The 24,958-nt window shown below is 35.6% G+C and overlaps 1 protein-coding gene across 1 annotated transcript in view; it reads left to right on the plus strand.

The window, feature by feature from the left end:
- The window catches only part of LOC150096967 (GPI ethanolamine phosphate transferase 1-like), a 311,441-nt gene that overhangs the window by 108,125 nt on the left and 178,358 nt on the right, over window positions 1-24,958 (plus strand). Inside the window, exons 10-12 of the mRNA XM_090408103.1 lie at window positions 6,854-6,910; window positions 12,385-12,464; window positions 23,578-23,780. Coding sequence (XP_090264229.1) covers window positions 6,854-6,910; window positions 12,385-12,464; window positions 23,578-23,780 — 340 coding nt within the window. The remainder of the gene's footprint in view (window positions 1-6,853; window positions 6,911-12,384; window positions 12,465-23,577; window positions 23,781-24,958) is intronic.

Raw genomic sequence — 24,958 nt, forward strand, 5'->3', positions numbered from 1 at the left:
CCAGGAAGTCCAAAGACTCATCGAGGGAGGACACCTACTCTATATCTCTGTCTCCACCACTCGTTCCACCAACTACAACTAACTGCAACTACACCAATGCCATCTACTACCCACTGCCACCACTAGTATTTCCACAGACAATCACAAACATCCATGCCCATAGTTGGATTATGTTTAAGTACATGTCAAAAAACTGATAATGCATGATGTAACTACAAAAATGAGATTATCTTTTTATGACTCTGCATGCTTACGTACTTAATTTCCTTCAGAACTTTCATATCAGCGTTCTCTACTCATTTGTTGATCATCTAATCACAAAAATATGGGATGTGGGTTTTTTTTTTTCTAATACACCTTTCACATCTGTAAGTTTGAACACTGTATTTGTATACTGCTGCTTGGTAACTTGGTTAATTCTCTCTTATTCCATATAAATTTATACTGGCTCCCCACTATATCATTTAACTGAGAATTTCATTTTCACATATTTAGTTAACCTCTTCCCAGAACAAGACCACATGGTTACTTTCCCGCAACTCAAGAGAGAAGGAGGTTACATGCTGACTTGAATAGTATAGTGGACTGCATCCATGTGCTTATTGATATGTAACCATGTCAAGGTCAGTATGGGGATTAATATCACTTTCTTCATAAAATGATCCAATGGCAACCTTTATTCATCATTTGTGTAAACCACAAATGATGAATAAAGGTGATTAGGAATAGAATACAGGATTCAGTTGATGGACATATAATTTTTTATGATGTCAGGTCCTGTTTTAGCAATTTACTTGCATTTTGGAAAAGCGTTTGATAGACTTATCATGTGGTAAATCTGTACTAGCTGCAGAGGATGGGAATGAATAGTATATTGGTTAGATGGATCAGAGATTGGCTCTCTGAACGATATGAGCAGGTTGTGTATAATGGACCAGTGCCTCAAAAAAGGAGGGTAACTAGTGGTATGCTCCAGGGTTCTGTTCTTGGGTCCCTTCTGTTTAACTTGTTTGTAAACGATACATCATGTGGACTGAGTGGGGATCTTTAGTTGTTTGCTGATGATGCAAAGTTGGGTAGAATTATGAGTAGCACAGCTGATGTTAATTCCCTTCGAGAAAATTTGAATAAACTTTTGACTTGGACAAAGGAGTGGGGTTGTAGTTTTAATATTGATAAATACAAGGTGTTGCATTTTGGAGTGCAGAAATATAATGCTATGTACTATATTGACAGTGCTGTACTGCAGGAAGTGGATGAGATATGCAATTTGGGAGCAATGGTTGATAGCAGACTGAAGTTTAGAGGACATATTGCTAGTGTTGCAAAGGCTGCACATCAGAGTACTGCTATGATAAAAAATACTCTAACATGTAGGGATAAGAAAGTGGTTGTGCCACTGTATAAAGCACTGGTCATACCCCATTTGAACTATTGTGCTCAGATCTGGTTACCTGGGTTTTAGTGTGATGTGGAAACATTGGAGAGGGTCCAGAGACAAGTAACTAAGACAATATCAGGACTTTGGAATGCTCGCTATGGAGCGAGGTTGAAGAAATGCAAATTGCAGAGTTTAGCAGATAGGAGAGAAAAGAGGTGATGTGGTTCGAAACATTTAAGTTAGTGAGAGAATTTTATCGGATTAATTCGGATGAAATTCAAAAACAGAAAAGAAAAGTAAACGAAATTGTTGTAGTAGGTATGGACGATTTAACTGGTGATAAGTTCAGTATGAGAGAGGACATGAAAGGGTTATTGGAAGAGGTGAGAGTGAAGGGTAAGAAAGTGAAAATTGTTAGTACTTTACCTCGCTATGATAAAAATGGATTAAAAAGAAGGGCTACGATGACAAACAATTTGATGTGTAGGCTATGTAGAAGGAATGAATGTGAGTTTTTTTGATGTGTGGAGTGAGTTTGGGAAGATTGGATTTGTATAAGAGGGATTATAACCTACACCTGAATGCATCTGGTATCAGGAGTCCAGAAAAACTAATAACTGGTATGAGACCTAACACAGAGAGTCAGGGAAATTAAATTATAAAGGGAGGAATGGTGTGAATATGAGTGTAAGAATGACAATGTTACATAACTGTGTTAATGACGGGAATGGACTTTGTCATAGAAATGTTGATGAGGCGAGAATGATTTCGAGTTTGTGTTCATCCGGTTTGGACCCATCATATGTATGCAAAGATGTCTACATGTATAAGGCATTAGAGAAGAATAGAGATCTGCAAGTTGGCCAACCATGTCAGGCAGACTGCAGACAAGAGTATACAAAAGAACATTCAGTTGGATTATTATGTCTGTACATGAATGCTAGGAGTATCAGAAACAAAGGGGCAGAGTTTGTTGCTTTAGTTGCAACCTGAGATTATTAGTGAGACCTGGCTATCAGAATCAGACCTACTAACTGGTATCAAATGTCATGGATATAGTATTTTTAGGAAGGATAGAGAGGATAGGAGAGGAGGGGCGTGCTGCTAATGATATCAGATGACTTAAATCCAGTTAGAGTTGAGACCTATGATTGTAGTAATACTACTAACAATATTTCATGTGGCAGTGAGTTTGAAGCCATCTAGTGTCAGGTGGAATCTAACAAGACAAATTACATAGTAGGGTGTTGTGACAGACCTGGTGGATTGGTTGCTAGTGATGAAGGAAATGCATCACCAATTTGAAAAGATTTAATTTGAGTGCAAAAAGAGTAATCATAATGGGAGACTTTAATTACCCATATTGATTGGGTAGCAGTAGAATCTCATGAGAAGAATGAAATTGCATTTATTGAGCTGTTGCAGGACAACTTCTTCAAGCAGCATGTAACAGAAGGAACGCGAGGTCGAAAAGTGTTAGATTTCATTATAGTGTCAGAGGGCATTTCAGTTAAAGACATGACTATTCTGCCTTCAGTTGGTGACAGTGATCATGTGGGACTCACTTGGGAAGTGACTAAGTTTATGAATGTTCCATTCAGAAAAGGTTACATGCTGAACTACAAAGCAGGAAATTATGACCAACTGAGGAGTATACCGAGTTCAGCAGAATGGTATCGGTTGCTGGATAGAAAGAATATCGACAATGCATGGGAAGCATTTAAACAATACTTGAATGATGCAATATCAGAACGTATCCCAAGAGTTCGAAGAATAAATAGAGTAGCAGTCAAATGGATGTGTAATCTTATTAAGCAAGAGATTCGTGAGAAAAGGACGATGTGGAAGGAATACCATTTGCATAAGGATAACATGTGTGTTCTAAAATTTGCAGGTATTCTGCACATTTTTCCAAAACATTTCTATAGCTGAGACTCATTTTATATGCTGCTCTTTTAAGTCCAACAAGAACTGTTTTTTTTTCCATTTCTTAATATAACTTTCTTCTCTAATGACTCAAAAGATTTCTTAACTCCTTTCCTACCAGAACTATGAGACAATAAGCACAGATTACTCATTGGCCAGTTTCCCATTTTGAAAATTATCCACATCATTGGCTCCAATTTAAGTGGTTATCTTCATGTTTCGTGTTTAATACTTCTATATTTATATATATAAATATATAAATATATATATATATATATATATACTTCTATATGTAGACTTCTATATTTCGGTGATTACACCACATTTTTTTATTATTTAATTATATATTCAGTTATTATAGGCAGACATCTTAGCAAGTCTCGACATTATCAGCTTGTTTACAAACGTCCCGAGACAAGAAATTTTGAATCTCCTAGAAGACCTCTTCCCTCCGGACATCTTGAATCTTTTTAAACATTGTATAAACAATACTTTTTTCACCTATAAAGATAGAATCTGGGAACAAAAAGAAGGACTGGCCATGGGTTCATCATTATCATCGGTATTAGCAAACCTATTTATGGAAAAATTTGAAAACATTGTTCTTAAGAATTACCATAAAAAAACAAAAATATGGCTACGCTATGTGGACGATATTTTCGTCATATTCAGTGGAACAACAGATGAACTTATCAATTTCAAAGATTATCTCAACAATTTGCTTTAGAACAAGAAAAAAATAAAAAACTTCCTTTTCTGGATATGCTATTAGAAGTTAATGAAGAAAGTAAACTCTGCTTCTCAGTATATAGGAAGCCGACAAACACTGGAAGATTTCTAAATGCAACCTCACACCACCATCCTTCACAAAAAATAAGCTTAATTAAAACTCTTCGAGACAGAGCATACAATATCTTCAGCACACAAGAAAGATGTAATGAAGAACTAAAATACTTAACACAAATCCTCCAACAGAATGGATACGAAACAAAAACCATCAAGAGAATCCTTAAAATGCCTCCAGCTAACAACACAATAAAACAGGATTACAAAAATGCAATCTCGCTTCCTTATATCAAAAATGTTACAGATAAGCTAGCCAAATTAATGAACAAACACACACAACATAAAAGTAGCCTTCCTTCCTTTGGAAAAAATCTCAAGATTCCTACATCCACCAAAACCACCTCATCATCCTCTTAAAAAACCAGGAGTCTACACAATCCATTGTTCTTGCGGGATTTGCTATGTTGGACAGACAGGAAGATCTGGAGAAATACGCATGGCTGAACACCAAAAAGACGTACAATACAAAAGAGAACAAAAAACGGGTCTTGCTTTCCATACCACTTCCACTGGACACGATGTACTCTGGCAAAAAAAATGACGATGTCATACATAGAAAACAACAGTTATATAAGAAAATTTAAAGAAGCTGCTAATATGCTAAGAAACCCAATCCAATGCAATAAAAATCAAGGTTTAATTCTCCATCAAGTGTGGTCAGCTCTAATAAAAAATCTACCTCAATCTGAGCTCGGACTGTATGAACGAGAACAAGAACACGTGACATCGCCCAGTATTGTTCAACGTCAATAACGTTATATATCTGCATTCTGTTATTTGAGTTTTATGAATAGCCAGACGGTTATGATTTATATTTATTAATTCTCTTGTTTAAACTTTAAGTTATACTATTTACCCCCTGAAGATGTAAATCCTACGATTTACGAAACTTGTCAGGAACTATTATTTCAGTGTTTTATATAACTGAATAATAAAAAAATGTGGTGTAATCACTGAAATATATCTTTTATACGTGTTGTTTAGAAAGATCACTTATTATAATCTCAGTAACACAGTTATGTTGACATATTTCTGTAAGTCTCTTGCTATCTCCATTTCTTTAAAATTAATACTTTTAACTAATACTTCTGTCTTCAGTTTTCCTGATGCTGAGTTTGTTCCAATATTAGCTGATCTTCTTCACTATTTTTATTCTGATTCTCTGATGAATATAGCAAGTGGCCTGTTTAATGTTTCAACACACAAGTCATCACATATATATGTAGACTGTTCATTAAGTAATAAGACTATATTTATACAGAAAACAGATTACCTTTAATCGTCATCATTTACATGGTCTTTTTCGAAGTAACTACCGTGAGACACGATGCATTTGTCCCAACGTTGCGTCCACTTCTTAAACACGTGAAAGTCCGTTTTTTGAGAGTTCTTTCAAAACCGCCTCCGCAGCTTTTACACATGCTTTGTTGCTTTCGAAATGGCGGCCTCTTAGTGGTTTCTTGAGCTGAAGAAACAGCCAGAAATCGCATGGTGCGAGATCAGGACTGCATGGAGGGTGTGGTAGGATATCTGTGTTGTTCTTTTGCAAAATGTCCACTACACAACCAGCGATATGTGGCCTTGCATTATCGTGGTGCAATAAGAAGCCATTCTTCAGCAATGGACGCTTCCTTTTGACGTGCTTGATGATAATAATCGCTGCTGTGTTGATCATTGTCTCTGTGATAGACGTTGAAGGTCTTCCCTCACGTTCAAGATCTTCCACATTTTGCCTTCCTTCCTTAAAAGTTTTATGCCAGCGAAAAACACTTGCCTTCAACATTGCTTCATCGTGGAAAGCTTCGTGTATCATGTTAAAAGTGTCCGATGCTGATTTTTGCAAACACACATAAAATTTAATCGCATAACGCTGTTCCAAGGACGCTTCCATTTCGAAGACTGGTCGCGCCTTGCAGGCGTGCCGAAACAAGCTTGCGTTTAGTCACGTGACACTCTGACACATCAGCCCGTATACGCCATCTATCAACCTCTTTTGTTAATACAGACAGCAACATTTCTTTATTCCACAGAAATTAATATTGTGATGAGTGGTTTCACCACAGTAAAATTAGTCTTATTACTTATTGAACAGCCCACGTATATATGTAGTTAGGCACATACAGAATACAATTTGGTCAGCTGTCTTCACTCATCCATCATTCAGAATCTGATTCCTAGTAATGGGGTACACCAAGAACGATGAAGATTGGGCATTAAGTCAAAACCCCATGCTGGCTCTCCACAATATTATAGGCTATGTGGAGGTTCTCTTCTCAGTTATGTAGTAGTCATACCTAAATAATCCTGAATTAAGAGAAAGTGTGATGACTGTGTAAAGATAGTTGTGAGAGCAGTCAATCACTTGCAACAACTCTTGTGATTCAGTCACTCTAGATGATTTGCAAGTAAAATTTGATGTATTTTTGCTTTGACTATATGAAGACAACTAGAGGAGTCAGTGTCTCAAAGTTCTTGTGATTCCATTCAGGTGGTCTACATTTGTGAGTAGAATTTTAATGTAATTAAAATTCTCATGATTAAAATTTTATATGTTGAATGGTTAAATAGAATAAATTTAAATTTTTTAAAAAATTATTTAAGGACATTTTAAATAAAATATTTTATTTTAAGTATTAAAATATTTTTTTTTTGCTAATCGTTAATTTTTTGCTAATAAACTTTTTTTTTATTTGCTTGCAGGCAGAATTAATGACGATGATAGAGACACTAATGAAGCAAATGAGATATAGGGATGCTGTATGTGGTGAGATTTTTTATTTCTTTAATCATAAGCTACTTAATAGTTTTGTAAAAAATTAGAGTCAGATAAACTCCCATCCCATTTCAACTGACTGTGAATTAAGCTAGTCTTACATGGAGGTATAATGGGTTTTTCCCCAAGACCAGTGGGTCCCAACCTTTTTCCTCTTGCATACCTCCTTTTAAACCCATTTCTATAAATTGTACCCCTTGTTTTTAAAATAGCTGTTTTTAAATACTGACACTTTTGTTCAGTGCCTATCTTAATGTAAAATAGTTTACTTTACTCGTTTTTCCGCCATTACCGATTATTTTTTGTGTAGGCCCAGCACGTACCCCCGGGGATACGCGTACCTACCACTGTTTGGGAACCAATGCCCTAGACAAAGAATATATGAAACTATGCTGACAGGATTAGCTGTCCTATCATTATAAAAATTGGATTTATGAGAAAGTAAGTTACAAGGATATAACATGGCATTGGAGACCTAAATATGTCATGGATGATGAAGTAAAGTCGTAAATTATGTTTTTAAAATAACTATTTTTGTGTTGTTTTTTCCTTGGTAATAAATATCACAAAAATAGTTTTTTTTTCTTTTAGTTTTTTCCTAAGAAAAAACGAAAAAAATAAAAATGGTTGCAACTAGAAGAACCAGCTAAATAACTTAAATTTTTTTTGTTAAAGTTTTTTTCTTCCATAAATATCAGCTAAAAAATCAAGTCTAATTATGCTAAGCAAACTGGAAGCTTTATTGGAAAAGCCTATGTGTTATCTTCTCCATAACAAAACTAATTTTTGAAACATTATAGTAAAACATCAAGACTAGATGTTTTATCCTTGCATGTACTTCCTTATATATATATATATATATATAGAAAGAGAAAGGGTGGGGAGAATAACCTTAAGAGAATAAGAAGAATAAGCTATAAACTGCAGAGGAATAAGTTTATTAAATACAGTTTATAAATTATATGCCAAAATACTGAAAAAAGAATCAGTCCCTCTTTCTTGAAAAAATTATAAATGGAAGAACCAAATGGCTTTCTTCAACTCAAAAAAATAATTTCATTAACTTAGAAACACAGAACATTCTTGGGTTATTAGAAGAAAAAAAAACTTTCGACACGATAGACAGATATAAACACTTCGGTATGCTAAAAAACTACTTGCTATAAATTTATTAAACCATTCTACATTCTATATGAGAAAGCAATAATAAGCATAAAAAGAAGTGAGAATAGAACAGAACAAAAGTATTTCAAGTAACAGGATTTAGACAAGGGTGTCTCTATCTCCAAAATTATTTCGAATATACAGGAATGAAATAATCAAATAATGGAGAATAACCAACAAAGAAGGAATTGAAATAGAAAATTTTATTTTAGAATACTAACTCTTTGCAGGGGGTGCTTAAGGGTCAAAGCTGTATAACTGAGAGGAGACCTCCACATAGCCTTTAAAGGAATGTAGAGAACCGACCAGGACTTTGACCCAATGTCCAAACCTCACCTTCTCGTGGTTATCACCACGAGATGTTGAAGATTGGACATTAGTATCTGTATCTACCTGGATACTGAACGAACGAGGTTGGGCTGGCAATTTGGGATTTAGCTGACCAAATTGTATTCTCATTGGCTTAAACCAATATACAAAATGATGGTACAACATGATAAAATTTCATGCCGGCTGGGGCGTCACCCAGTTAAACAAGGGCCCCCCGTTGTTTTCGCCAGGGAACCAGGGTGAACAGCGAAAAGTCAGCTATTGGAACAAATACAGAGAAAACACACCCCAACTCAATATCACCAGAGTTAAAGATCGGTACTATCAACATAAGAAGCCTGAATGGCAAAGAAATGGAACTAGCTGAGAAATTAGATAAGTACCAGATCGACATAATAGGGGTGACTGAAACAAAAAAGACAAAAACTGGTGAGATCTTTCTGAGCAATAAATACAAAATGTTATATTTAGGCAATAACAATCAAGGAAAAGAAGGAGTAGCCATAGTATTCAACACAAAATATGAGGCTAAACTTCTTGAATGGCAGGCAGTCTCAAGTAGAGTGATGTGATCACTCTACTTGAGTGATCAGAATGGGAATTGGACAATGAGACTTATTTGTGTCTATGGTCCCACAGAAGGTTCTACTAAAGTAGAAGCGGAGGAATTTTTTGGTTCTTTAAAGAAAGCAACTGACACAATGAAAAAGGAAAAGTTGGTCCTTATTGGGGATCTAAATAGTAGCATAGGAAATGATTGTCAGACATACAAAAATATTTTGGGAAAATTTGGAGAAAAGAGCAAAGCTGATAATAATGGCAAATACTTGTTGGATTTCTGCTAAGGACATAGACTAGTTATTACTAACATCATGTTCCAAGGCAAGGAATAAGAAAAGTCTCACTGACTATGTTATTTTTGATAGTGATGTTTTCTCCCTGGTGCAGGACACCAGAGTGTACAGGAGATTTGAAATTTGAAGTGATCACTATTTAGTCTTGAGCAGGATAAAATTGAATTTCATATTGAAAAGAATATCATGTAAGAAAGTTTTAAAGCGAATAAAAGTTGAACAGCTCTTAGATGTGAACTGTAGACTAAAATACACAAAGATTATTGAAGAAAAAATGAAACAAGTTTGAGAACAGCAACCAAATCTTGGAGATTCAGTGGCAATCCTTAAAGAAAACCCTGATTTTATTCAGCCAAGAGGCATGTGGTGAGGTTGTGTGCAAGGATAAAAAAATCAGAACTCCCTGGTGGACACAGGAAGTTAAAGAGGCAGTGAAGGAAAACAAGAAAGCATATCAAAAATACCTGGCAAGTAAGTCAGCTTGTGCTCTTGGAGAATACAGAGACAAATATAAGAAAGCTAAACACTGTGTAAAACTAGCTAAACAAAAGTCATGGCAGGACTTTAGCAAGAACATAGAAAATAAATATCAAGAAGGTGATAAAATATTCTGCAAGTTGTTGAAGAAGCTCAGAAATGGAGGAAAGAGTGCCGTAAAAAGAGTTAGAGATGATAAAGGCGACATGAAAAGAAACAAGCAGTGATAGCACAGTGGTAAAAAACACTCAACAGGCATACAATCAGGAATATATATCCATACTTGAATTAGAAAAAGCCATCAAAGGCTTGAAATGTGGAAAGGCAGCAGGAGTAGATGATATTTGACCAGAAATGCTCAAGTATGGGTTTAAAAGTCTTACAGTGGCTGCACTGCATAGTTCAGAGAGCCTGGACAGAGGGACGAATTCCCGATGATTGGAGTAGAGCTCTAATAGTACCCATATATAAAAATCGAGATAAAACTGAATGTGAGAATTACAGACGCATTTCCCTAATGAGTGTTCCTGGCAAGTATACTTGATAAACGGTTGAGAAGAATTGTAGAAGAAAAGTTTGGTGAGGAACAAGCTGGATTCAGGCCAAATAGAGGCTGTCAGGATCAGATCTTCACTTTATGACAAATAGTTGAGAAAGCATGGGAATATAACAAAGATCTGTATTTAAGTTTTGTCGATCTGGAAAAGACACATGACAAGGTGCCAAGAGAGAAGCTATTCAGTACACTACAGTTATATGGTGTCAATGGGGCATTATATCAAACAATACTTAGTCTGTATTTGAGTTGTAAGTCAGCAATTAGAATTGAAGGAAGTAGAGGGAGATGGTTTAATGTTAAATCTGGTGTGAGACAAGAATGTACATTATCCCCTCTGTTATTCATTATCTATATGGATCACATTATGAAAGAAAGTGGTATTAAACATGATATCACATCGTCCGCATAAAGCTCTTTGCTTTAAGCGGACGATGTTATACTTCTAAATAAATCTGCTACAAGTCTACAAGATTCTCTGACTAAATTGAATAACTGTTGTAATAGATATGGTATGAAGGTCAGCAACAAAAAGACAAAGACAATGAAAATAGGTAGAATTGTGAAAATGTCAACTGTGTTGTGAACAGGGAACCTGTGGAACAAGTAAAACATTTCAGCTACTTAGGCATGATTTTTACTGAAGATGATAAATTAAAGATGGAAATAGACAACAGAATCAACAAAGCAGGTATGGTAGGAAGTCAGTTGAATAAATTCATATGGAATAAGAGAAATTAGTCGGAACACTAAATTAGCTATATACAAGACAATATTTAAACCAGTTTTAACTTATGGTTCTGAGAGCTGGGTCAGAAGTAAAACACTTAACCAAAGACTAGAGACCGCAGATATGAGAGTCCTGAGAAAGATTAGAGGCGTGAACAGATGGCATCAATGGCAATATATTATAAGCGAGGTTGTTAGGAAAGAACTTAACATTGTCGGCATCCAAGAATGCGTTAGCAGAGCTAATCTCAGGTGGTATGGTCACTTAAACAGAATGGGCGAGGAAAGATTAGTAAAACAAGTGTTCTCTGCAAGGTTGACAGGAAAACGACCCAGAGGAAGACCAAGATATAGATGGATTGATACAGTACAATGTGCCTTAGACGATAGAAATATAAGATCTGATAATGATAATATTGGAGTCTTGACAAGTAATAGAGTGGTTTGGAGGAAAATTGTAGATAGGAAGTTAGTAATGGTGTAAATTTTTCATGTAGTACTATCATATCCTGTACACCCCTTGAGGGTTCATGTCAGGAATTTGATGATGATGATGATTATTATTCATGACACCTCCAAGGAGTCTGAAGACTCATTGCGTGAGGACACGTATTGTACTACTCTCCGTCTCCACGAATCCTCTACTACCAATCATCTACATCAGCGCCATCTACTGCCTTCCACCACCACTAGTATTTTTTGTCTGTAAATTGGGTGTGTTCTGAAATGCCGATTTATCTGTATGCGGGATGAAAAACCTGAGTTTCTGGAAGGAAAAAACCCTGTTACCTCTGTATTAGATCAGCTAACTCACCTTAGATTGAAAAGTCCATATAAAGATTCCTCCTGTTATGACAAGAATCGAACTTAGGCCTTTTCCAATTGAATGTCGTAATGTGCTGGCGTTCTTCCAATTGTGCTACGGAGGCGCTTAATCTTAATCTCATAAGAAGAAGTTGGGATCCGTCAGATCTGGAAAGCAATGTGGCCAATTGTAATAATCGAATGCTGATTTTCAAATAAAATTGCACAATTTTGGTTCGTTGTTGTTGTTGTTGTGAACTTTTCAGTATTAATTTGCCAAATGTTCCTTTGAATACCTGAAAAATAAAATAAAATGAAAAATTAATAATCAAAAAAAAGTTACTCACATTTTAAAACCCCTTTGTGACTTCTGAGTCACCCCGTAGTACTTTCATAGCATTTGGTAACCTCTGGTGTGTGTGTGTGGAATATGATTATAATACATATAAGATTAAAGAAAACATATTACTATGTAGCACTCATTTTTAAGTATGTTGTAGTATGCATTTTTTTTTTTAACTAAACATTTGAATTTATCTTATAGATACAAGTTGGCCAAAAATTGATTGAATTGGCTTTGAAGGGCTTAGATTATTATCAAAAGTATGATAGATTTGCACTCAAGTAAGTAATGTTGACTTTTACCAAGAATTAGAAATTTTAATTTCAGAGATTGATATATATAGGAGATTATTTTATTTGAAATGTATGCATTAAGTATATCATAAATGTAGAAGTAACATCCTTATGCTTGTTAAAAACTTAGTAAGGAAGAAATTATTATGAATGAGGGCACCAGGTGGCATTTTGCTGGAAGGTTTGTGTAAAGAAGGCTCCCATTGTAGATAAATTTTTTTGACTAATTAATTGTAAATAAGTGTGTGTTTATGAGTAAGAGTTGTGGTAGAAGTTGTGTGCCTGCAGTGTTTCTAGTATGTGAGCTTGTTTGTATATGTTATTATTATTATTATCTAACCTCCATGGTGTCAGAGACTCATCGTGGGAGGTACACAATATTGCACACAATTCTCATCCAACTGTGCCTTAAAATGATTCAGTGTGTCTACATTCACAACACACTCAGGCATTGCATTCCACTCACCAAGCAATCTCCATGCAAAGAACCTGCTTCTCACTCTTCTACTCACTCTCTCTTTATCTGCTGTTGCACCAGTGATGTATCTGCTGAGCTGTGTGAGGAGAAGGGAGTACAGTTTGTGGATGTATGACTCGTGTTTGAGGGAAGAATGAAATTATACAGCTGTGATGGGTTGCATTTGAATGGCTTTGGAATGAGTGCACTGGAGAAGTTGTTGCTAGATGGAAGTACAGTGTGTGATGTGTGCAAGAGATCAGAAGCAAGAGATGAAGTGCAAAATCAGGAGAGTAGTATTGAAGAGACAGAAGTACTTGTCAGTGGAAACAGTGGTAGTGCAAGAGATGAAGAGAGACTGGGAATACAAGAGGAACAGGGAAACGGGGGAGCCCAGGTGGTCATGGAGACATAGTATGAAAAGAAGAAGAAATGTAAATCTATTACATTATATGCTAAGATTAAAATTATGAAATTTAGTAATGATGGTGTATTGAGCACATAAAGGCTGCAGGCTAAACTTACCTTGCACTGTTGTTGTTATAGTTGATAAAAAAAACAGATAAAGGTCTAAGTGAAGTGAAAAGTGCTACATTAGTTAATACTAAATGTTAAAAATTTTTAATGGTGTAGAGCCAGGTCAGAAATGGTTGGCATGTTCTCTTTAGCCAAGCTATTCAGAATAACTTATTTGTTTACAAAAATTATTCAAAATTTTCATGTGCAATCTAGCATAAATAAATGCTTTATTACATCAGTTATATACATATAGCACTGCTTAAAAATGCTATTAAATCATTACATGCATTGACAACTGCAAAAAAAAAAAAAACGTAATTCACTACGACGGTGGTCTGGAACCTAATGAATCAGACCAGGTATACCTGTATTCTTTTTTTATATTTTTATATAACTCTGACCCATGAAATGTTGTACACCTGCATTACATTAGTACTCTGAGTGATCTAAGATTATTATTACCTTTAATTTTTTAGATAATTCAGAAACCCTACTCTAGAGACCATACATGAATTTTTTCTAGTCTCCTCTGGTCTTCATTAAGCAGGTATCAGGCCTTGCACCAAGCAATAATATTCATTTTCAATCTTAAGGTATTTACAGACATTTCTGTCCATGTCAAGATTGAAATACATGGTCTCTTAGAGAGTGGATATGCTATCTGAGTATTTACGCTTAGGTTCTGGTTTACAGTGTTACACTTTAATGGAATAATTAAAGCACAAAGAGAAATAATTAAACAACAGGTTTAATGTCGTTTAAACAATGTTAGTTCAGAGATTATATTTCTTTAAAATTCTGGCTATATTTTCTGAAGTGCCCAGGATACAGGGAACAGGGAAATTAGTGGAACAGCCTTCCTCAATAAGTATTTCCAAACAATAACAACCTGCAACTCTTCAAAAAAAAAAAAAAAAAAGAAGTCAAACTTCTATCTCAATTCTCATCTGTACCCCAGACACAGCGCTGATGTGCATATAGATTTCTTGACTTCTCATGTATGGGATCAATATAAATATATATATATATATATAATAAAAAGTGTAATGCCAGTAAATGAAATTAAAGATTTTGCTAACTGTTTGGCTAATTTAAAGGAGAGGGATTCAGTAGCCTCTACTGTGGTACGGAGAGAGTAATTGAATTCTGGCAATCCATATATCCAGGGGAGGGTGGGAAACTAAAAGGTTTGAGTTTTTTCACAACTTTTAGGAGGCCAAGATGTGACATTATTAGAAGCCTCTTTAATATATATATATATATATATATATATATATATATATATTAAAGATACCAAGCTATTTTAAACCTGGTTTTACTCCATTTCCCAAGTAAGCAAACAGACAAACAAGTCAAGTTTGCGGCTGCAAGTGTTGCAAGTCTAGCTGATCCTACACGCCAAGGCAACTCATGGTAAAAGTAGAATAAGCTCTGATCACTAATCTTAATATTTACCCTTAATGCAAAGCACATCTCCTGGAGGAGATGTATGATGCTTTGTATTAAAGGCAAGGGGACCACTACCCAGACCAGTTTCGACCTTTATTGAGGTCTCATCAGTGGGAGCCAGGCTATACAAAACATCATACATCTCCTCCAGGAGATGTGCTTTGCATTAAGGGTAAATATTAAGATTAGTGATCAGAGCTTATTCTACTTTTACCATGAGTTGCTTTGGTCTTGCACTACGTGTAGGATCAGCTAGACTTGCAACACTTGCAGGCGCAAACTTGACTTGTTTGTCTGTTTGCTTACTTGGAAAATGGAGTAAAACCAGGTTTAAAATAGCTTGGTATCTTTAACATTTATTATACCCAAGGTAAAATACTTTCTACATATATATATATATTCATTTTAATATAAACTGACTAAAAATCCGAGAATTATAACAATTTGAGATTTATTTGAAAATGCAACATGTTTCGTCGGGATTGACTTCATCAGGCATTAAGAACATAGAAAGCTATTAAAAGACACTGAAAAAAAAAAAAAAACATTGAGACGCTCTAAAGCTATACAATTATAAAGCTATAATATTCGACTGTAAATTACAGTTATTATGAACTTGAGCTATAGTTAAATAAATCTCAATTTGTTATAATTCTCGGATTTTTACTCAGTTTATATTAAAATTAACATATCCAACCTCCAAGTTAATAGTAGTAGTCACGCACACACACACACACACACACACATATATATATATATATATATATATATATATTTTAGACTTGGTAGGATCGTAATCTAGCAGTGGTGTAGTCTGAGCAGAAAATTCATTTTATTATTGTAATCACTGGAATTGAGGACAATGATAGCATCACCTTTGTCAACTGTAGTAATAATTATGTTGTTGTCTTTGCAGAGTTTATGTGGTGCATGGGGCTGGCTGGTGGACAGATTTCTTTCTGCCGGCAGTGATAAAATGTTAGCTACATAAAGCCTGATATTGGCAATGTTAGGAGGTAAGTTGCTCACACCATGCTCTATATGCCACATGATTTCTAAACTAGAAACTTGCCGAGGTACTACTACAAAATTGTGACCAAGGCTAAGCATACTAACCTCTTTTTCATCGAGTCAAAAAGACTCGATGAAGGAGCAGTTAAATTCTATGAAATTCTTTATGGGCAGATTTCTCATAAATATCAAACAGAATACTCCATAGTTTGTGGTTAAGAATAGAGGAGAGTTCAACTTGAAGAGAGCTAATAGTTGTTTTAATAATAGATAATTTAGCATGAGTAGTGTTACTTGGTTCACAAAGCAAAGCAAAGCTGCACATCTATAGATGCAGAGAGCTTTAGGAGAGTGGAATTTTGCTCTAAACGCAGGTAGGTATAATTCCATTGTCACTGTGCCTTTTAAAGAAGGTCAGCCGATTAAGTTCCCAATAAATGTAGTTTTCCCTTATCATAGAATTGGAGAGGGGAAGTAGAACAAGTGACCATTGCTGTAAACTATATAAGGAGGGTGTGAGCAAAGGAGTGAGAAGCAGGTTCTTTGCATGGAGGGTGGTTGGTGAGTGGAATGCATTGCCTGAGTGTGTTGTGGATGTGGACACATTGAATCAGTTTAAGACCAGTTGAATGAGCATTGTATGCAATAGTGAGTACCTCCCATGATGCGTCTCTGACTCCATGGAGTGGGTGTTGATGATAATAATAATAATAATACTGTTTAGCTTTGCATGTTATATCATCTCCATGCAGAATTAGTAAATGGGTATTTAGGCTCAGTTGCTGGTATATATTCATATGACACTTAAATGGAATAATTACCACACAAAGAGAAATAATTAAGTAATGTTTAATCATTTCAATTAGCTGAGCTGTGTGAGGAGAAGGGAGTACAGTTTGTGGATGTATGGCATGTGTTTGAGGGAAGAATGAAATTATACAGGTGTGATGGGTTGCATTTGAATGGCTTTGGAGTGAGTGCACTGGAGAAATTGTTGCTAGATGGAAGTACAGTGTGTGATGTGTGTGTGCAAGAGATCAGAAGTAAGAGATGAAGTGCAAAATCAGGAGAGTAGTATTGAAGAGACAGAAGTACTTAGCAGTGGAAACAGTGGTAGTGCAAGAGATGAAGAGAGACTGGGAATACAAGAGCTACGGGGAAACAGGGGAGCCCAGGTGGTCATGGAGACATGGTGTAAAGAAAGTGGCAGTGATGTGTGTGAAGATGGAATATTTGCAATGTTGGCAGGAAAGTTGAGATTGAGCAGATATATGTGGTAAGTGGTGATAAAGGTGATTGGGCAAGGGCAGGTGTGGTAGGGAAATCACAATCAACAAGTGGGTGGCTTGGATAGGTCTGGTTATAGACTTAAAATGAACTACTGTGTTTGTTTACAAATTCAAGAAGTATCAAAAATAAGGGAGATGAAATGGTTTCACTCTTTGAGTTTATTCGTTCCAAAATCATTGGAATAAGTGAAACGTGGTTGAATCAAGATGATATTTTAATGGGAATAGAAATGGAAGGATACAGTATTTTTTGTGAGGATAGAAAGAACAAGAAAGGAGGGGGGAGTGCTGATGATGATGATGGCAGCAGAATTATGTCCACATAAGGTAGACATGAAAGAGGGAAATAGTAGCAATGGTTATGACACAGTGTGGCGTAACATGGAAGTTGACAGGAAGACATATTTAGTTGGATGTTACTATAGGCCAAGGAATGTGGAGGGTGGTGATGAAGAAATGTATAAACATCTTAGATTAGTGAACAAAGGAAGAGTAATTGTTATGGGTGGTTTTAATTATGACAGTATAGATTGGAATGAAGAGAGCATTTGGGGATGAAGAAAATAAATTTCTCGAGTTCTTGAGAGATAACTATCTCAGGTATCATGTAAAGGAGGGCACCCAAGGATTGAGAGTTTTAGATCTAATCATTGTATCAGATGATGTAATTGCGAGTGGGGTTTCACCTTTCCTCCAGTTGGTGAGAGTGATCACCTGGGTTGTGGCTAGCCGTATGCAGACTTTTGTGAGGAAAAGATATATGTGGGATTAATAGGCTGGTGATTATGACAAGCTTAGGAGACAGCTTGAAGCTATAGCATGGAATAAGGAGTTGTGCATTAAGGAAATAAAGCTGCTTGGGAACTAACAAAGAAATACATATTGATAATAAAGAAATTCACACATTGATGTGTGAATGTATTGCATTGGTCAAGAGGCTGAATAAAGTAGGTGTAAAATGGATGAATGAGGGGCTTAAGCATGAAATCTGGAAGAAGAAAGTACTTTGGAGAAGTGCAGGATAAATAATGGTAATAATCAGTTACATGAAGAGTGTAAAGAACAAGCTAGGAGAGTGACTCAGTTAGGAAAACAAAAGTACAGTATGAGCCGAAATTTTGCAAATCAGGCAAAGAAAAACCCTGGAGGGTTTTTAGATTTGTGACTAGTAGAAGGAAGAATGATCATGGTAATATGATGTTAATGGATGAAAATGGTAGAATTGTAACAGTTACAGAAGTCATTGTTGAGGTATTCAGTGATCAGTTTATACGGGTGTTTCATCCTGATCAAGGTGGAATCATGAGGAACTTAAGTGTAGAGGACATAGGAGATTATTATTATTCGTGACACCTCCAAGGAGTCCGAAGACTCATCGTGGGAGGACACCCACTATACAACTGTCTCCACCTCTACTACCAATCATCTCCATCAACGCCATCTACCGCCCACCACCACCACAACTAGTATTTTTTGTCTGTAAATTGCGTGTGTTCTGAAGGGCCAATTTGTCTGTATGCGGGATGAAAAACCCGAGTTTCCGAGATGATGGCTTAATTGTGAGTGAGCAGGAAGTATTTGAGGAAATAAATAACCTTGATATCAATAAGACAATACGATTTGATGACATATCACCATGCATCTTAAGGGAATGTTCAAGGGAATTGGCATGCTTGTTTAATAAGAGTCTTACAATAGTACAGATTCCAAGCAAGTGGAAAGAAGGTAAAATTATTCCACTGCATAAAGGTTGTGATAAGGCTGTGAGTTCAAATTATAGGCCAATCTGTATATCTGGAGTTGTGGTGAAGGTAATAGAGAGATTGGTGAGAAGTAGGATATACAGAAATGGGTTAATAACAGTAGTATTCTTTGTAGTTATCAGCATGTTTACTAACTTATGTACTATGACAAGGAGACAAATACCTTGGACAGAGGAAACATACACAGTGGTGTACTTGGATTTTGCAAAATCTTTTGATAGACTGCCACGTGGATAACGGACTTCTGAGTTGGATTAGTGACTGTCTGTCAAATAGGTATCAGAAAGTTGTATATGGGGGGGTGCAGTATCCTGAAAGAGGAAGATCACTAATAGTGTACCTCAGAGGTCAGTTTTGGGACCATTGTTGGTGAGTTTGTGTGTTAATGATATTAGGATGGTTTAAATAATGATATGCAGCTGTTTGCAGATGATGCAAAATTGGGGAGAGTAATACAGAGTCAAGCAGATGTTATGGTCTTAGAACAGAACAGGAGGACTTGAATAGATTGTATGAATGGGCAGGTAAGTGGAACTGTCTGTTCAATGTTTCAAAGTATAATGTTTTGAGATTTGGTAAGTAACAATGGTGCGCAAAGCATACACTTGCGGGAAAACTTTAAAGGTGGACAAGGACCTGAAATTTCAGGGGCCCCATTGCAAAAGTTGTGAAGACGTCACATCGGATAATGGCAATGATGCAGAGTACCCTGACATGCAGAAATAATGAGGTTATGATACCATTGTTTAAGGCCTTGATCAGGCCTCATATGGATTATTGTGCACAAATCTGGTTACCCGGTTTTTATGGTGATGAGGATATGTTGGAAAGGGTCCAGAGAAGATTCACAAAGGTTATCAGTGGTCTTTGGAATGTGGGGTATATGGACAGATTGAGAGAATGTAAATTGCAGAATCTTGTGAATAGGAGGAAAGGATTTGGGGGGAAATATGATTGAGTCATATAAGCTAGTCAGGGGTTGTTATCAGGTTGACATGGAAGACATTTTATATAGAATGGGATTGGGGGTGGGGCACATAGAACAAGAGGCTATCTCTGGAAACTATAATGAGGGTGTGAGCAGAGGAGTGAGGAGCAGGTTCTTTGCATGTAGAGCGGTTGAGTGTATGCATTGCCTGAGTGTGAATGTAGACACATTGAATCAGTTTAAGGCACTATTGGATGAGCATTGTGTGCAATAGTGTGTACCTCCAACGATGAGTTGCTGACTCCATAGAGGCAAGATGTTAATAATAATAATATTTTGTCTCATTCACAGAGATATCTTCAGGAATACAATGTTAAAATTGTAATAGCGCACAAGAAACAATAAGTGGAAGAAATGAGATTAGAATAAATAAAGACTAAAGTCCTATGAGAAGGTGCCCTCTATGAGTGCTGTTGGCCTTAGATGTTGGGTGGGAGATCTAAGAATTAAAGTTTCTCAAACTTTGGGAAGTTTAATACTACTATATTTATTAAGATTAGGCTGTTTTTTTTTTTTTGTCTGCTACCGATTCCACAAGAGTTAAGTTTGTATTTGCTATGATGGAGCATAGTGGTTTTCTTCCATCTGATTTTGTGCAAAGTATATAAAGCATGATCTATTACATCTGACTGACCAAAGTTGTGGCAGTGGAATTATTTTTCAAAAAAACGACAGATCTTTATTTATTTCTCTCTGTGTTGTAATTATTCTTTTAAAGTGTAACATGGATACCCTATTCACTTGAACCAATGAGGTTGGCTAAATATCCATGACCATTGTGGGATTCAAACCCACAGCATGAGCTAGAGAACAGAAGTTCTTTCTGCTTAATAGTACAGACTGGCATTACCTATGTACTCTATATGTTAATTGAATTTTAAAAAGAATTGTGTTTGTATAAATTTCAAACTACTTATATAAGTACTGCACATTAACTAGTCTAAAGCCATTAACTGCAGACTGGAAGTCTTAAAAAAAATTCTGTATTGGGCTTTAGGACATGATTTTTTAATTATCCCATTCACAAACAGTGAGTGGGATACTAATGTTCTATGAGTGTACAAACTTCCATGGAGGAGATAGTCATAGCACTATGTGGCAGAGCAGTTAAATGCTACTAGATGCAATTTCTTTACAAAATAAAATAAAATAATAATAATATTGTTGTGTCCCAATTTATGATTTCTACTCTAATCTTACAAATTCCTTTTATCTATATTCTCCTAACTTCTATGCCCGAGATTTTACCAAAACTTAAACCAATATCTAAGTTATTGCTCCCCGTAGTACCCCTAATATTTGTATTTATACTGCACCTTTTGGGATATTTAGTTTAGGATATTACATACATAAACAAGGAGAAAGAACTCAAATATATCTAAAAGTGTAACTATTGCAGTCATGACACAACTCGATTCTCAACTTAAATTTTCCGCGTGACTAAGTACAATATTTTCAAGTGGTTATCAACAGCACCATTTATGTTGTCATAAATAGGGAGAAAGTCAATCTCGAATATATCTCTTAGTATTTAAATATTATTGCAGTCGTGACTCTTAATCTCTTTCCTCAACATTAAATTTTCCCGCGTGATTAGGTACGATGATTTTAAGCGGTGCATTGGATTAGCAACATCAGACAACTCTTTTATCACTGAACAAAAGGTTTATTAAGTTTCTAAACATGGTACAATTCAAATACTAAACTAAAATACTTATAGACTAACATTAAATTATTACAAGCAATTATGGCTATTTGTGATTATGCCGCCATACACATTAATTCATAAATTCACCTGATGTGAACAAATTAGATCAATTCACACTATCTGACTATTCATACTGAAGTAGATTAACAAATCATTCACTGCTAACACATACTTGTGACATTTCAATTATTTTATACATTACATTAGGCATTCAATTCTTAGGATACGTAATTACTTAATTCACACTATTCCGTTATACCGTTATTTGCACTAACACACAATTATGTCGTTTAAATATCTTGTGCAATATAATAGACATGTAAAAATACCTTAGGACTCTTAATCATTCACAAATCTTTAACACTAGTCAATCTACACATAACACATTCTATCATATACTAAATCCTAGTATAACTTCAACAGTTTTGTATTGGAATCACGATACTTTTCACAGACAAATTTCTAGCTAACATAGGTTATGATTTACATTACCTTTCTTGAGCTCTTCGTATGGGCCTTTATTCTTTTCCAAACGAACCTCTGGTATAACTTCTCGTAACTCTGGAATACTTTAACACACATATATTTGCTCTACTATTAGCAACGAGGACATCGATCTCTTTACAGCTTTCTGCTTTGCGTAGTTATTACTAGCGTCAAAACGAAGAAGATCCCTCCTTTTCTAGGACTCTATGGCAATTTTTCCTTTGCTTCCTACTCGGGAAAACGGGAATCGAAATCCCGCTCACTTTCGTTTCCGTGTTGTGACGAGGAGATATCACCCCTGTCGCCACTCAGGAAAACCCCGTGAACTCCACCAGAACCAAAACCAAACTCCAAGGCCAAAAGCGACTATCCAAAAAAGAGTCCTCCCCCAGGGGGTTACCAACCCTTTTATAGCTGCTTCCCTAACGGCACCTTTTCTTACTTCCTTTCTCCTCCTTCTACTTGTTTTTTAATTATCGACCAATTAGGGTGGCGTTTTCTCGCCAAACGTCATTTGATCGGCAAGCCCGTTCTCAATGTTTCAATCCGGGGATCGGCCCTAAGCGATAGCTTTGCTTTTCTTGTGCTAGCCTGACTTAATCCCCTTTCAAACTTTTTCTATGAATTCTACTTAATAACTTAATCTCTCACATAACGTATTTTATGACTCACCCCTTTCTACTTATTTACTTAACTCTCTCATTTTTAATCGTATTACAATATTAATCTATACTTTCCTTTGTTTGCTACTTATTTAGTTAGAATTCTTTATTTTAAGTCATATTACAATATTAATACATTCCTTCCTTTATCAGCTACTTTAACAACAACCCTTACGTTTTATACATATTACTGGATGCAAGAAATTTTCCATTAAATAATTCATTTTTTTATGCAGGATTTTTAATTTATGATACTTATTCTTCATGTTACACCATGATAGCTGAGAATACTATATTCCTAAGATATCAGGTGTAACAATATCATTATTTTTGATATAATAATAATAATATCATTATTTTTGCAAAAGGCTGTGGGTTCGAATCCCGCTGTGGGCATGAAAGTTTGTGATTGTCTGTGATAGTCTAGTGGTGGTAGTGGGTGGTAGAGGCGTTGGTGTAAATGATAATGGTAGTTGCAGTTGGTAGAGACAGAGAGTTGTAGAGTAGGTGCCTTCCCTCAATGAGTCTTTGGACTCCCTGGAGGTGTTATATGATAATAATAATAAAAACTCTAGGTAGTAGGTGATTTTTATTCATGGTATGATACTGCCAACTTGTTCATTGGTGGGAACTAGGATTCTTCACCCATCCCTGATCCTAGTGCAGTTTAAGTTTACAACATTTCATGGATGGAATTACTGTTTAAAAAAGTAAAATACTGATTTGTTATCCTTAATGTAATATGTATATATCTATTTTTTTTTTTCAGTTGCAGTGTGTTCCTTGGATTTTTAGGATGGATGAATTATGTGATACATCTTATCATTAAAGAACATACTCAAGTAGCCTATGTTTCTCTAGAAAACCAGGATACTGAAGATGAAGAAGATGATGAAATTTCGAGTTTTTCCAAAATAAACATTCTTTTAGGTTTTGGGTTTCTAGCTGTTGTAGTGTTATTTTTACTTTATGGTAAGTTGATATTTAAGAGTTTGTTATTGTTTGAGTTATTATAATCTGTAGCTGAGTCAGTAGTCTTGATCTTTTGTTGAAAAGACCTGGGTTTGAATCCTGTCTAGAATGCAAAGAACTTTATGAGAGCTTTTCCAGAAGAAGTTACGAAGGCTTTCAGATGGTGAGTTAAGTAGTGTCATCCAGTGGTTTGCAGGATTTTTTCTCGCAGAAACTCAGTTTTTTTTATCCTTTGAGGCAAACTCCAGAGAATATAGCTGACACATATAACACACTTTGAAAAGGATTAGCTATCATGTTAGAGTATTAATTAGATTTCTGTAAGTTGGAGTTACTTGGTCTTGACAGGCCATCATTAAGGGGCCTGTCAAGGCCAAGGGGAAGATGCAGATTGTATGAGTATCAGACATCATTATGTCCAAACCAATACACAGCCCACAAAATTCACTACCCATATATATATAGGATGGCTTGTATTTATTTGCTCCACTTTCTTCTGATTCATTTTCTCAATATTTTTTACCCCGTCACTTTTTTAGTTTTTATATATTATTTTTGTTCATGTAAATGTGAACACAATCACATAATAATATCAACATGCTCAACACTGCCAATTTTGATGAAACCATTCCTCATATTTTCTACCAGTAAAAAATAAACTTTGCATATTTGTTCTAATCACTGTCTTTTTATTGTGCCCTTTAGTAGACCCTAGTTCAGCCAATTGCACCAAACTCATGCTATCTATCTTATACATGACCTGAACCAAGTTATAAATTTAAATGCAATCTCCTGTTACATAAATTTATTAGATAACAACTAACTGCTCATGTCTCTTAACTGTCATTGGCATCCATTTGCAAGCTTGGAGCCATAATCATATTAGCCTAACTGAAAATATAACAATTTCATTACTTCTTTTCTCCTACAAGTGAAGCTTCTTTTAATTATTCTTATGGCATGTTGGACTTTATGGTTCTTGAACTAAAGTCCCTCTCAACCAGAATACTGTAACATTATATTTGGTGTTTTGTGTGTTTTGGTTTTAGTCTGACCATTCAGTCAGGGGAAATGTTTCAGTACTTGGATAGAGGGGCTCAGATCAAGAGGTCATCCCTGGAAGTTGAATAAAGGTGTAGTTAATAGGAGTGTGAGGACTAGATTCTTTGCTTGGAGAG

The sequence above is a fragment of the Typopeltis vanoorti genome, chromosome 18 (genome assembly GCF_054136105.1).
Source record: "Typopeltis vanoorti isolate ZY-2024b chromosome 18, IOZ_Tvanoo_1.0, whole genome shotgun sequence".
Taxonomy (NCBI): Eukaryota; Metazoa; Arthropoda; class Arachnida; order Uropygi; family Thelyphonidae; genus Typopeltis; species Typopeltis vanoorti.